Here is a 15,369-nt window from a genome sequence, read left to right as displayed (position 1 = left end):
TAACAGACAATTTATGGAAATAACATTGGATTTAAGCAAAGGCATGTTGAATGGCGTTGTTGAATATAAAGTGTCCGTGATGGCGGCGATGACAGTGGGAAGATGGTCCCATTCCGTGCCTGTTCGAGGGATGAAAGAATCACTGTAAAGATTAGTCTTACATGACGGCACGCCTACTTTAAACTTATGGGGTTTTACGTGCCAAAACCACTTTCTGATTATCAGGCACGCCGTAGTGGGGGACTCCGGAAATTTCGATCACCCTGGGTTCTTTAACGTGCACCTAAATGTAAGTACACGGTTGTTTTCGCATTTCGCCCCCATCGAAACGCGGCCACCATGGCCGGGATTTGATCCCGCGACCTCGTGCTCAGCAGCCCAACACCATAGCCACTAAGCAACCACGGCGGGTGCACGCCTACTTTAAAGCAATGATCTGAACGAGATGAAACATAAAACGGCTGCGTGAGAAGCTGCTCTTTTAATACAGGCTTGAAGTGGAAAATTTTATGAAATAGCGAAAGGCGAGCGCATTTTCCACGGTATGAAAGATCTGGTAAGTTTAGGGTATTTTTCATTGCTGTAACGCTGGAATGACGCGAGTAATTTGATGAAATGAATCTAGCTGCACGGTTTTGGATTGATTCGAAGGCAAGAGAGAGTGGTTTGAGCGGGATCCCATATGGCGCGTGGGTGTTCGAGCTTTGAGCGTACCAATGTTCGGTGGAGAATTCCTTTAAGGGATGAAGGCGCAGATTACGACGCAGGTGTCCGAGCATGCGGTTAGCATTATTACAGACGTACTCATTGTGGGTGTGCCATGAGAGGTTATTTGTGATATGAAAGCCGAGATACTTGTATGAGTCAACATGTGTTAGCTTATTACTGTTAAGAAAGTATAAGCGCGTGTTACTGCATCTTGAATGGCGGGAAATTTGCATAGCTTTACATTTGGTTACGTTAAGTTGCATTAGCCATTTACTGCACCAGAGTGACACATTATTCAGAGCGTTTTGCAGTTTACATGCATCAGATTGATAAGTAATATTATAGTAAACTACACAGCCGTCAGCGAAAAGCCTAATAGAGGAAAACGTAATGTAGTCAGGGACATGGTTAATATAGATGAGGAAAAACAATGGACCTAGCACCGATCCTTGCGGCACTCCCGATGTTACAGCAGAGGAAGGAGAAGAGTAATCATTAGCTGTTACATACTGTGTTCTGTTAGTCAGGAAGTCTCTAATCCAAGATAAGATGTTAGGATCAATATTAAGTTTGCTGAGCTTAAGGATCAGTAAATTATGTGGGACCGTATCAAATGCCTTGGCAAAATCCAGGAAACTGCATTCAGTATCAAAACCTAGGTCAGCATTAAAGAACAGGTCATTGGTAAATGATAATAGCTGAGTTTCACATGAAAAGTGCCTCCTAAAGCCGTGCTGACAAGGCTTAAAACATGAACTTGTTTCTAGGAAATTAACTGTGAATAAATGATGTGTTCTAGAATTTTGCAAGGAATACTGGTTAATGAGATAGGGCGATAGTTCTTGGGTGAATGTGTAGTACCTGACTTGTGAACAGGAACCACCTTCCCATCTTTCCAATCGCAGGGTAGAATTGAGCATTGGAAGGACTGTTAAAATTTTTAGAGAGAATAATAGATGAATACACGGCAGTAGATTTTAGAATTTTCGTCGTGATTTCGTTGGGTCCTGCAGGTGAAGGTATGTTTAAGCCGCTAATTAGATTTGTTGCACCGCCCCAATCTATTACAATTGGGTCCATGGGCGGGAAATTCCGAACCTCAATCAAAGGGTTAGAAAAAGGTGACACTTTATGAAAAACCGATGTGAAAGCATTATTCAGCATAATTGCAGCATTCCTCGGAGGAGCAGCGATGTTGGAATGTTCTAAAGGTATTTGCCTGTTAGTTTTGCCGCCAACAACGCTCCAAAATTTACGAGGGTTACTGCGCAAGTACGAAGGAAGCGTAACAGTCAAGAAAACTTGTTTTGCTTCAGCAACCGCCCGAACATAAGCAGCGTTAGCGGCTTGATAATCCGACCAAGGTTTTGTGGGGTTCGAACGTTTCGCGCATGTTGCGTAGGCGGCGCAATGTTGCATTGAACCACGAGGAAACGTTGGTCAGGTTGAACGATTCTTTTGGGTACATAACGATCAATAAGATACAGTAATTTGATTTTATACATCAACCAATTTTCGTTGACCGAGCGCTGGTCAAACTCAGCTATAAATTAATCAACAAAGCGTTCCATTTCTTCCGCCATAGCCTGAACATCGACTCCACAAAAATCACGGATATGCTTAACTTTTTTTTTATACGAACGCGAGCTTGTATATCAAAATGAAACACTAAGTGATCACTTATTCCTGGCTGATAACTTATTGCAGAAACAAGGTCAGGTGAGGTGAGCATTGCTGGAGGAGGGACTCTTTTTTGGAGGTTGTTCAGATAGAAAAATTCTGCTTACAAAATATCCACGCGATTTTGGAAGTAACCGCTGCAGGTACAAACACTACCAAGGGTGATGTTTGCGTTGCGTCATAAGGAACTGGCACCTTAAAATTGGTTGTCAGTCCCTTAAAGTTCTGCAGGCAGATGTCGCCGCCGCCACAACGAGAACAGCGTTCTGGTGGTCACGTGCACTTGGAGCACATGTGTGTCTCGGAAACTAAACGTGCATATAGCTCACGGCGGCATCATACCTGGGGACAGCGCCAGTGGCACGACACGCATTTTCTCCGATGATCCCAGCCGTCGTATAGACTTGAGAGGGACCCTTTGCAGGTGGAGCCGATCTGATATCAGCCTGGTCAAGGTCAAGACGAACTCCCTTGATAAGGAGTCTCGGAGGTCTGAAGGGGTACTTCAACGACACTAGAGATTTTCGGAAAGTGTCCACACGCTTTGCGCCTGTCGGCAGCCAAGCATGTGTATACAGTCCCTCATTATAGGTCACATGTGAAGCACGCCATCTGTCTTCATTGCGTGTCTTCATTGTGAGCGAATTGAAACGTGAAAATTACGAGGTTGTTTTCTTGCGTGTAGATTAGATTTACGGTTAGATTTCGCTTAGGCGCGCTTGCGACAAGCAGCGAGAAATAGCGAGAGTGACATCGTCGAACCCGATGAGGCGGCGATGCGCGCCTCTTCCCCGCGGAGCTCGTTTCTTCGCCGCGGACAGCGTACGCCGTTTGTTTCTACGAAGACGTTAGGCAGTGCTTAAATGTGGCCGCAGACGGTGCCGATCGCGGGTTGACGGGTGTTAATTAGTCCCAAATTAACAAAAAGCTATTAATAAGCTCTTAATAACTAACAAACGAAAAAAATGCTTCTATTTACAAACAAGAAACATGGATTGGCCCGATTCGACAATTACTGCCTCTTAATGTGCACTCGATTGGATAGCCGTCTGAAGGCTTTTGGGCCTCGCCTAAAGGGCGTCACGCATACACTGTTCCCACTTTGTGTGCCCGCGGCTTGCTTTCTCCTCCTTGGGAGGCCGTAAACACGGGAATAATCGCCAGTCTCCCTGTGCCCTCACTCTCGCGGCGTATTCCACTGCAGTCACTGCCTGACTGGCCCTGTTCGTACACGCATACCTCAGCCCGGTTGAACCTTTCAGCCGCACGCCTACTCGCAGAGACGCGTCCTGTTTTGTTATTAGGCGACGCCTCCGTTTTTTTCAACCGCCACAACGAAGTTCTGCGCGATGGCCGGTTCCCTTGTCTTACGAGCTGCGGTGGCGTCTTTCTCGATTTCTCGCTGCGCCGAATACTTCGCTCGTTTTAACTTGCGCCGTCTGAAAAATGTGTGCCATGCCAGGCGCTGACCGAATGTGCAATCCAGGGCGTACAATCAGGCATGCATAACATGTGGTTCATTCCACTCCAATCTGGTGCATCGGCGTTCAAGAATGCGGAGCATCCTTGCAGCATCTGTCCTAGAGAGCAAGATTGATAGGCAATGGTCTTCTATACGTGAGCCAAACGAGCAGCTCAGTCGACACGTTCATTGCCGATACCGCTTTTTCTGGAATGCGGCGGTAGAGCTGTTGGGCTGGACGGAGCCGTCGGTGTATATGCGTGTGTACTTCCCGTACTTATACGCTGCCGGCGATGCTGCCTTTTTCCGGGCGCCGTGTACTGTCCGGTTGATCTTAGACTGAACGAAGCACCAAGGATGAGTCGAAGACCTTGCGGCAGGTGTGAAGCAAGATGGTGTAGCCTCATGATTTGCGGCTACTGTTCGGCAGAGCGAGGCACGTGGCCTCTCCGTAGGGGCGAGATGGCGGCGAGGAGCCCAGGCAAGGTGCCCTACGCGCGCCATTGTTGCTTCAACTGCGATCTTGATGAGGAGTCCTCGAGCGATTGCAATAGCTTTCCACCGCTGACGCACTTCGAGGAAGACCGAAAGAAACCTGCAGCGTCAGAACACTTTGTTAAACACATTGGCTTGTTTTACTTTCGTTGGTTAATGCTGGCCGGCAAGCTGTACTGCAAGAAGCGAAGAAAAAGTACCATGTATGGTTGCAGCATCGCGCTTGAACAGGTTTACGGGAGCGCGATTAAAAGACAGGACAAAAGAAGACACACAGGGACACGCATGACACTGTGTGTCTTCTTTTGTCCTGTCTTTTAATCGCGCTGCCGTAAACCTATTCAAGATACGTTACCGACGAGCCCACATTGGAACCGTCGTGAGAATAGCACTTGTAGACATTCCCCAGGTTTTTCCCGCGAATGCCAGTGAATGTCAACCGCTGTTTCATGTACGCTACATGGGCGCTCCATGAGAAATGTCTCTGTCTATTATGACACCCAGGAATCTGTATGACCGAACATAGGGCATTATCTGCCCATTGATTATTGCACTGTCGTGCGTCATAGGCGTACGCGCAAACGCCACAAGTGCAAATTTTTCAGATGAAATTTCCAGGCCTTCACTGCGGAGGTAAAGTGTGGTCTGAGTGGCAGCTTTTTGGAGCCTTGCGCGCACCTGTAGGCGTGTCACCCCAGACGCCCAAATGCATATGACATGCGCGTACATTGATAAATTAGCTGTGTTTTGATTCATTAAAAGTTAACTGTGCTTGGAATCCTGGCCATCTCGCCAGGATTCATTATACATATTGTCACGTGGTAGTGACGGTGAAGGAAGCAGCAGTATTGTGCATGACAAAACTGTCCTTTTATTGGGCGAACCTGCGCGCTCAAAAACAGGCTACACTCGAGAAACAACGACCGCGGCGAACACTGTTGGCGATCATCGAAAACCTCATGTGCCGGTCAAGCGCGTCGACTTTTATGCACGAGTTATCGAACGTTCCAGAGTAATCGGTGGTGCCCGCTTGTCTTCCATAAAGTTCTACACAATTCGCGTTGCACATGCAACCAGTTTACACAAGCTTCAGTGACAACAGAACCGTCGATAACGTTCGAAAAACTTCCCATACATGCGGGCCCGTCTCGCGCTCAGCAATAACATTTGTTAGGCGGTGAAAAACGTTCACCCGTTAAAGATAGACAAGTCCACGTGTCAATATCTAGCAGGATACTCCTCGCCCGCTCACCCAGATGACGCATGGCTCTGTGAGAAATTCCATCAGGTCCTGGCTTTGAGTTCATGGTTGGAAAATGGTAGATCCATGCGGGGGTCACGTGGTGGCGGGAAGCTGATGGAATGTGATATCTTGTTGGGAGCTGTGAGTTGCCCGGATAATCTGGCGCAGACGTCTTCTGTCTCATCAATATCTGGTCGCTGCTGGCAAAGGCTCAGAGCCTTAAATGGAGACCGCTTTACGGGGGGTGTCCGGAGACCTCGTTCCGTCCTCCGCAAGTGTGATAAGGGCTACGAGGGTCTAGCGATTCACAAGAAAGCAGCCCAGCGTTGCGTCTCCAGCTTATCTTAAGGATGTCTCAGAATGACCAGTACAGATATTAAATAAACCTGTCTTCAGCAATACCGTGTGTGGCTACGTTGCTTTAATTGCATATTACCGCATCGTAGGATGGATTCTGCCGTAATTTTTCACCACAGAGCCGCTGTCCGCCAAGCGTCGCTGTTTCCTTAACGGCACTGCACTGGAATCCGTTGGTTTGTACAAGTTGGCTTTCATCTTACCGATCGATTTTCGCGGCATGTATGTGCATGTTGAACCAACGCTAGTCACACGCTCGGACACGCTGGAAGCAACGAATACCGCCACTAAACACAGGCCCCCGTGTTTCTAAGAAGCAAGGCGACTTAAAGACATTTCGGAGACAGTCCCGCAAAGATGGTTCGCTCTAATGAAAGCGCACGCTGTAGGCGAAAGAAAGGCCATAGCGCCCGGCGACGACACGCGACGACGACGTGTCGTCGTTGGTGGAACGAAAGCGTGAGGAGAAAAGCCTAGTGCTGCGCAAAACGGTCTGGGCAGCGGCGATGGCTACGACATGGCACCAGAGTAGCGCACATCGTTTGTATGGAAATAAAGCGCTGCATGAGCGGAGGTCTGTCTCCGGCGACTGCTGTGAAACGCGCCCACGCGTCACACGCGCGCTGGCTCTCGCGATCTCCCGATTAGCGAGGCAGACGCGCCACACTTCTCTCCATTTGGAACGTGCCGCTCAAGACACCACGCCAGCCAATATATCGCGACAGGCACGTACCCAGGATTTTTTTTTCGGGGGGGGGGGGGGCAACTCAAGGTAACTTTTCTATGCAAATGAGGGGGGGGGGTACCTTTACTAGTACAAATGTGAATAACGCCCACCATTCGCTGTCCAGCAGGCCCACGATGCGGCTGGCAGGCTAGGCCTGTCGGTCCCGACGTGGGAGCGGCCCGCGACGTGCTAATACGCGTTCTGCAGGACTGTAAAATAAAAGTTACTCAATCAATCAATAAATCAATTCGCTATAAAAAAGTGTAAACCCACAAAACAGAATTGAAATAAGGTGTGTTTTACAGCTACGCCTATGCGATACCCCTATCCTTTACTTGGAAAAAAAGGAGCCATGTCAAATGGAATCGCTCATTAAAGAAGTACAGGAAGAGCAGTGCCAAGAAGAAGTAAAGAACTGAAAGCGTAAAATAAAGATTGCTTTAGTAGAATACAACTTAAATAAACAGCAGTTGGCAACCAAGGCACACGGACCGCGCGGAGTTGTGTTAATCACAGAAGCAAACAAAATCGTCGTCATGCGGCCTTTTCAAAATGGCGTCGTACTTGATACCTTCGGAGCATCTGCTGTTCTTGAAGAGCCTTTTCATCGACGGAAGCAATGAGGTGTGCAACAGACATGTACAAAGTGTATGGAGTCTGAGCATCTCACTCTTCAAAAGTCTGCGGTGCAGTTCATTTCACTGTTGAACCTGTTTTACTCATGAAACTTCACTGCCAACTGAAGTGAAACTTGACAATAAATAGTTGCAGTGAAGCAAGCATGCTATTTGAGTTCAATAAAGAATTAGGCTTTCGCCATTCCCCTATAATAGGCGAGGGAAAATGTGTATATATATTTGCGGAACAACCACAGTTCTTTTGGATCCCTCGGTTACTGCTCTACCAAGTGCCACAACCGACTCGTATATTTATTTGGGAAGTTACGTAACGATGCATGGCCGCAAGTCCCGTACAACCGCGTAGGGCGCAGGACGCTGAGATTCTAAACGTACTGCGCCCACCGCGGAAGGTTAGAAAGACACCTATATATATATAAGCACAGCAGAGAAGAGGCTACGTCAGGCGGCTCGAATGATAACTGTATAAGCGTCATTCAGTACACACAAAATTGTTCTCCACTTCAGGCGGCGTTTTCTCTACTTAATAGTTAAATAAAAAAAATGTTGCTCCATAAATATTTTCATAAACAATGGCTAAATTTGTTACTTTTCGATTTTCCTTCCTGTTTGGCTGTTGATTCGGCTCTCTCTCATAGTAGATCGCTTAATTTCTCAAGTCCTTGCGACTCTTGTTTCCAGTTGGCAATTTTGCACGAAAAAGAGTTGTACAATTAGGGAAAAACCAGACGAGTTAATGGGTGAAAGTCGTATTGCCTATGAGTTTAAGGGTTACTGCAGAGTTTGATGATGGACGCTGTCTCGTATTATTTTATTTTTCACCTTATCTAACCCTTATCACGGGCGTATGGTTTCAAGGATCCGTCAGCGTTTTCGGCGAGTCGTCACTCGAGGAAATAATAAAGTAAAGGCAAAATTTGAACGCAACTGGCGTTTTCTCCGGCCGCAGCTCGTTCCACGTGCATAAGACCAGCTGACCACGAACCGAATCCCTTTCCTGGACCCTAGATCAGTCTAAACAAAGAAGGTTGAACTAACGAACCAACAGCGATGCGTGTGACCGTTGAATAGACGGTGACAACTGAATGCATCTCGAGTTAATCGCACGGGCACCGAATCGATGAGGAAACTGGCTTTCACATCCCAGTAGGTCCCGATAACTATACCTACTAATGTTGACCGCCGAATAGCTGTCAAGCCTCGACATTGATTTCGCGGCGCTTTAGGAATGTGTTTGAGAAGTGGTGGCGTGGACGGTTAGTGTGTGTAGGGGTGGTTGGGGGGTGGGTGTATGCGTCCTAACTTCGGGGGGGGGGGGGGCCCGGGCCCCCCCGGGCCTCCCCCCTTGGGTACGTGCCTGTATCGCGAAATGAAAACACTTATAGAACTGCGCTCAAATTTCGCATTAGGGAGTATCACAATCGTCGGTGATTTTTAAAGCGAAGCTTTCTTTGCCTCTTTCTTCGACTTTCCCACTGCTGCTGCTGCTGCTGTCTGGCACACCGTGTCGGGGGGTGGTTCAGAGCGTGTATATACAATGAAGGAGCGCGGCAAAGAAGAAAAGAGACACGAGAAACTCGTTTGGACCGCATCGCGTAGAATGTGCACAATGCCCTCTGGAGCTCCCGGGTCGTCGCCACATTAGCCTCGTGACAGCTGTAATTTTCCGTAACCTCCTGCAAGCTCTTAGCTTTCTACTAACGTGCAAGTCCAGAGGAAAACTAGGTAGAATGGAAGCGAGGAGGGGGGAGAGGAAGCAGATAATGGGTAGAACCGACGCAGTCGCAAGACGAGTAAATAACAGCCTTGCCACTCTTCACTCGCAGTTCCCATACAAATACAAGAGGGGGGGGGGGCGCATAGGTAAAAGATGACGTGAGATGGCAAAAAACACTACTGCGATAGTCACGACAGCGGTTGCGGGGAAACTGGATAAACTTCAAGGTTAGGTAGGGTGCGTTCCTGCTATTTCTGAAAAATAAATACCGTGCCAATATGTCAAGCGGACAAATTACGCAGGGCGTGCTGAAATAGAGCCGCATTAATTAAAGCGCACTGCAGGGTCTAGGGGACACTAGGGCAGCGGCCGACCGTCAAATCAACTCTTGTGTGCCCGGGACGCGGTAGCTTTTTGGCGATGGCATTGCTCGAGGTCGCAGATTTTATCCCGACGGCGGCAGAATAACAAACGCACGTGTACTTAGATTTAGGGACACGTTAAATAATAACACATTCTAAAAATTAATCCGGAGACCGCCACTATACTGCCTGCCTCATAATCCGATTGTGGTTTAGGCACGTACAGCCCCATAATCCATGTTTAATGTTTCTGCCACGATGCAATCTGCCATGTGAAGCAATGAATATGGTCAGCCCTCTCAGAGGTTATGAAATATGGCGCACGACAACGCCTCAAGCAAACACCTCTCCCTTCGTGTGTACTACGCAGAAAAACAGCAGCTGGTTCACGCACGGTAACGTTTAACATCAAGTCACAACTCTCCTGTTGGACGTTGAAGAAATTAAACATTCGCCGTCAACACCACCGCTATATATCGTCAATCAAAGCAAACAGCACAGAAAGTTTCGCTTGCATCGGTTCCCACAGTGCGGGGAGCCTGCATAATGTTTTCCTTTCAAATTATCTAGTTTTTTCACTACATAGCGATTGCCGAGACGGCGTTGGAACGAAGCCGAGAGCGCGCGCGGCGTTCGCGCCCGCACAGCCGACGGTTCGGCTGCGGCGCGTCGCGACGTGCTCACCAGACGAGGCTCTCTCCTCCGTCGAAGATGCCTTCAGCGAAGAGGATCACCGCCCGGATGACGGTCTCGTTGTTGGTCTCCAGGGCCACCTCGACGTGTGGCTGCGCGACAGCCGTCGAAGCAGCGAGTTGTTTTTATGGCTTTGAGCATTCAATCGGCACTTTCGCATGCGGAAATATTCGTTTTACATTTTTTACTAAACGAGTTAACAGGAAGCTCGGATTCTCCTATCTAAATACATGTAAAAAGAGAATTCGTTCTTCTCTGCAGACAGGTCACCAAATTTGACGAGGTTTGTTGTGTTTAAAAGAAAGACTGAAAATTTAGTGACTGTTGTTCTCACATATTAGACATAGGTTCGCAATTTTTTTTGTTAAATATTGGCAAAAATCGCAAACTTTCATAAAACGAAACTACCAAGTTTAAAGAGGAAACGAACCGCGATTTCAGACGTGGCGTGACGAAGGAGTGGCCAGGACGAGCGGCATCTGGCAACTGGGGTTTGTCACCACGAAACACGTAGCAGCAAAACGTCGCATCTGTGCGCAGCGTGCCTTGACATACTGATGAACAAAATGAAACACGTGGCAGAAGGCACCCCACATAACTACGGAAAGCGCCAAGGGGCAAATCAGCTATCACAGGTTAATGAAAAACCGGGTTTCTTTGTCTAGGAGAGCCACAGAAAGCTCACTTACACACGTGTCTTTTGCTGCTGCGATTTTCATGGTAATAAAACTCAGTTGCCAGGTGCCGCTCGTCCTGTCCGCGTCCCTTCTGAAGTCGCGGTTGTTTTCCTCTTTGAACGTGTCGGACCAACTGGCCCAAAGTTCCCCCCTCTTGAACCTATCAAGTTTACAACTGTGTAACTCGGCAATGAAAAATGGTATTACAATTCCGTAAATTGCATCTGATAGTACATCTAAAGCGGACAAAATTGATATGTTACGCATGAATTTATAAAAATCTAGTAATATGGAATTGCAGCTTTTGCAGCACCCTTGCGCACAACGTAAGGAATTCACGTAAGATATAAATAGACATATGGAATTTGTCCGCTTTGAATGGTCTAATGGATGCCGTTTACAAAAGCGCGATATCTGTCATTCATGCCGAGCTATTAATTTTGAAACTTCGGTCTTCTATATTTTTCCAACTTCCGAAATTTTGAAAGTGCTTTTAACAAAATTCAAGCCCTAAATAGAAATTTCGCTTTCAACAGTCGCTAGAATTTATTTTTCTCTCTCATATGTCGCAAATTTTATTAAATTCGGGGTTGTTTCAGAAAGTTTCTGCGTTTTACACGTATTTGAATAGGCCGCGTCGGAGTTACGCTCGAGCTAAAGCTTCCTCTTACAGACCATTTATTAGATTTGAGATGGTCTGCATTGGCCACCTCAGTAGAAGAGAGAACATCAAGCGCTAATCGCTTGCCACATTTGTGACGCGGGTTTGAGTTCCGCAACGCTCACCGGGATGCCGCCGGAGCCGGAGTTGATAGCCAGAAGGGTCTTCAGCTGCGTGTTGGCCTGCGCGGGAACGGAAACCGTGTCTGCGTTTCGTTTTATTACGATAGAAGTTATGTGGACACTCCGAGCAAATCTTTGTTGTGATCGTTGCCGTGAGGTTCCGCATATATTTAGGTATGTGTATCCTATATATGCGGTGCCCTGCTGTATTATGTGCGGTGTATGCGGGTTATATTGCCACACCATTCTATCACTAAAGTTGCTCATACCAGGTCTTACATTCTTGACATTATTCTTCAGAATTTTGAGAAAGGCAGCCCGCAAACGAATGTCATGGAACGAAGCACCAACAGCGCATGCCTCTCATCTTAAATCTTCTCGGACTTTCATATTAAAAGTGCGAAAGAGTAAGGAGCTCAAACCTTAAAAAGATGCAATTTCATTGGCGCGGCTGTGCACCACCTCCGGGGTCAGTCCAGGTTTGAAGCAAAACCGATGCGGAAAAGTGGTGGTAAAGTCGCTAAGGCGCTGACTTTAATTAGGAAACATAAATAATATTGCCGGTGGTATGATTCAAACAGAGGACCCCCTATCAAAACGGCTCGCTTTTTGCTTAGTCAGCTTACGCTTACTTCAATCCATCCTGCCACTACAGTTACGAGTCTTGCACTTGGTGTATTGTTCTAACATGTTGCTATCGAATTCATTGCTTCGCCTGTATTGCAAAACTGTGTATTTTTTAATAGTTCCATGGCGGGCCTCAGATGCGCTGGACGTGGGTTTTTCTCTCGGAATATGACCACGGGAAGCGTGTGCTGCCAAGTAAAGGAGCTGCTGTCGAGGTTGCGGCCGCCGACGACGTAGTTGCTTCAGAATCCAAAGCGGCACGTGCTGCCAGCGCCAGCAAGCGGCAGCAGCCGCCGGTGCCAACGCCGCGTGTCACCGACGTTTCGCTACTGTCCAGGTTGCGGCCGCCGACGATGTAGATGCTTCAGACTCCATAGCGGCACGTGCTGCTCGCGCCAGCAAGCAGCTGCAGGCTGCGGTGCCAACGCCGCATCTCACCGACGTTTCGCTACTGCCGAGGTTGTGGCCGCCGCCCATGTAGATGCTTCGGACTCCATAACGCTACGTGCTGCCAGTGCCAGCAAGCAGCAGCCGGCGGTGCCAACACCGCATGCCACCGACGTTTCGCTACTGCCGAGGTTGCGGCCGCCGACGACGTAGATGCTTCAGACTCCATAGCACTACGTACTGCCAGCGCCAGCAAGCTGCAGCAGCCGCCGGTGCCAACGCCGCATGTCACCGACATTTCGCTACTGTCGAGGTTGCGGCCGCCGACGATGTAGATGCTTCAGACTCCATAGCGGCACGTGCTGCTCGCGCCAGCAAGCAGCTGCAGGCTGCGGTGCCAACGCCGCATGTCACCGACGTTTCGCTATGCCGAGGTTGTGGCCGCCGCCCATGTAGATGCTTCGGACTCCATAACGCTACGTGCTGCCACAGCCAGCAAGCAGCAGCAGCCGGCAGTGCCAATACCGCATGCCACCGACGTTTCGCTACTGCCGAGGTTGTGGCCGCCGCTTATGTAGATGCTTCAGACTCCATAACGCTACGTGCTGCCAGAGCCAGCAAGCAGCAGCTTCCGGCGGTGCCAAGAAGAGAGAGAGAGAGAGAGAGAGAAAGAAATAGAAGACAGGAAATGCAGGGAGGTTAACCAGGCGTACGTCGGATTTGCAACCCTGCACTGGTGGAAGGGGGTATGGGGATGAAGAGAGAAATGATTATATATATATATATATATATATATATATATATATATATATATATATATATATATATATATATATATATATATATATATTGTCATGGGTATAAAACTATTTACAAGATGTATTTACAAGGCATATAAACAGCAGCCGAGAATCCCGAGAGGCTGTTGCCACTTCGTTGTCTTTACCATCGACGACCTTGTCTTCTTTTACACCGGCAGAAAAAGCACAGTCCCAGCAGAAACCCCAGCAGAAAAAGCACAGTCCCGGGGCTTCAGACGGGGCCGTCGGTAAGGGCATAGCACGGCTTAAGCCGAGAGACGTGTACGACGTCAAGTGATGTGGATCCGGGTGGCATGGCGGAGGTCTTGGGGATTATCTCGTGAGTGACATTGGTCACTTGACGTAGAACACGGTAAGAGCCTTTGTAGCATGGAAGAAGTTTCTCGTAGAGCCCCACTCGGCGGCAAGGGGAGCAAAGCAGCATGAGAGAGCCTGGTGAAAAATATGTGTAACGATGGCGGCGATTGTAAGCGTGTCGCGTGTCGTTGAGATTCCTGCGATGCCAACAGACGAGTACGGGCAGGCTGGCGCGCATGGTCAGCGTGGGCGATGGCGTCGCTGGCATACTTGGTCCTCGAATTCTGTATCAAGGGGAAGGAAGCGTCCAGTGGTAATACTTGGTCACGACCGAAGAGTAAGTAAAAGGGGGAATACGCAGCAGTATCGTGGCGTGGTGAATTATAGGCGAACGTGACGTAGGGCAGCGCCACATCCCAGTCCTTGTGGTCGGGTGAAACGTATTTCGATAGCATGTCAGTAATAGTCCGATTAAGTCGTTGAGTAAGGCCGTTGGTCTGGGGATGGTAGGAGGTGGTCAGTTTGTGCTTGGTAGAACATGATCTTAGGATATCGGCGATGACTTGGGAAAGTGCGGCCGCGGTCAGTAAGGAGCTGTCGCGGGGCGCCATGTACTAAAATGATATCCCGGAGTAGGAAATCTGCGACGTTGGTTGTGCAGCTCGTGGGAAGTGACCGAGTGATGGCATAGCGCGTCGCGTAATCCACAGCGATCCACCTGTTGCCGGAGAGGGACTCTGGGAAAGGGCCAAGGAGATCCAAACCCACGCGAAAGAACGGCTGAGGTGGAATGTCGATCGGCTGTAAGTACCTGGCAGGAAGCGTTGCTGGCTTTTTGCGATGTTGACAGGGCTTGCAAGCAGCTACATAGCGCTGTACGGAGCGTGCGAGGCCTGGCCAGTAGAAGCGGGCGGCGTACGCTGTCGTAAGTGCGAGCAAAGCTAAGGTGTCTGGCAGTTGGGGCGTCATGAAGCTCCTGAAGCACGATTGGACGGAGGTGTTGAGGAACGACGACGAGGAGAAGGGGAGGACCGTCAGGATGAAAACTGCGTCGATACAATATCCCGTCGTTCAGAATGAACCACCGTAACGATGGATCAGTAGGAGTAGATTCCATTCTGTCAATGAGGGTCCTCAAAGTAGTATCATGGCGTTGCTCGTTGGCCGTGTCCAAAAGCCGGGAAATGGAAAGAACACTTGCGGCAACGTCCATGTCGGCGTTGGCGGGCGTGTGTACAGGGTAACGGGACAAACAGTCGGCGTCCTTGTGTACGCGACCAGTCCTATACGCCACCGAATAGGAATACTCTTGTAGCCGCAAAGCCCATCGTCCAAGCCTCCTTGTGGGATCTTTTAAGGACAAAAGCCAACAGAGGGCGTGGTGTTCCGTTACAATAGAAAAGGGCCTGCCGTATAAATAGGGGCGAAATTTCGCCACTGCCCACACAACAGTCAAACATTCGCGCTCGGTAATAGAGTAGTTCCGCTCCACAGGTGACAAAAGACGGCTAGCGTACGCGATGACACGTTCATGGGCGTGTTAAACTTGTGCCAAGATGGCACCGATTCCGTGTCCACTGGCATCGGTGCGCACCTCTGTAGGGGCTGAAGTATCGAAATGTCCTAGAATCGGTGTGGTGGTGAGCGTGGTGGTAAGGCGAGAAAAGGCGGTGGCTTGAGAGGATCGCCATAAAA

The 15,369-nt window shown here is 48.8% G+C and overlaps 2 protein-coding genes across 3 annotated transcripts in view; one reads left to right on the top strand and one right to left on the bottom strand.

Moving 5' to 3' along the window:
- Nucleotides 1–15,369, top strand: part of LOC142559732 (sodium-dependent glucose transporter 1A-like) — a 253,170-nt gene that overhangs the window by 130,032 nt on the left and 107,769 nt on the right. The gene's annotated exons all lie outside the window — the stretch shown is intronic.
- Nucleotides 1–15,369, bottom strand: part of LOC142559852 (BBSome complex member BBS2-like) — a 220,939-nt gene that overhangs the window by 141,106 nt on the left and 64,464 nt on the right. The window contains exons 8-9 of the mRNA XM_075671532.1: nt 11,546–11,602; nt 10,074–10,174 (exon numbers count right to left, since the gene is read on the bottom strand). Of these exons, the coding sequence (XP_075527647.1) occupies nt 10,074–10,174; nt 11,546–11,602 (158 nt within the window). The remainder of the gene's footprint in view (nt 1–10,073; nt 10,175–11,545; nt 11,603–15,369) is intronic.

The sequence above is a fragment of the Dermacentor variabilis genome, chromosome 10, assembly GCF_050947875.1.
Source record: "Dermacentor variabilis isolate Ectoservices chromosome 10, ASM5094787v1, whole genome shotgun sequence".
Classification (NCBI taxonomy): domain Eukaryota; kingdom Metazoa; phylum Arthropoda; class Arachnida; order Ixodida; family Ixodidae; genus Dermacentor; species Dermacentor variabilis.
This window is presented reverse-complemented; position numbering and strand designations above follow the sequence as displayed.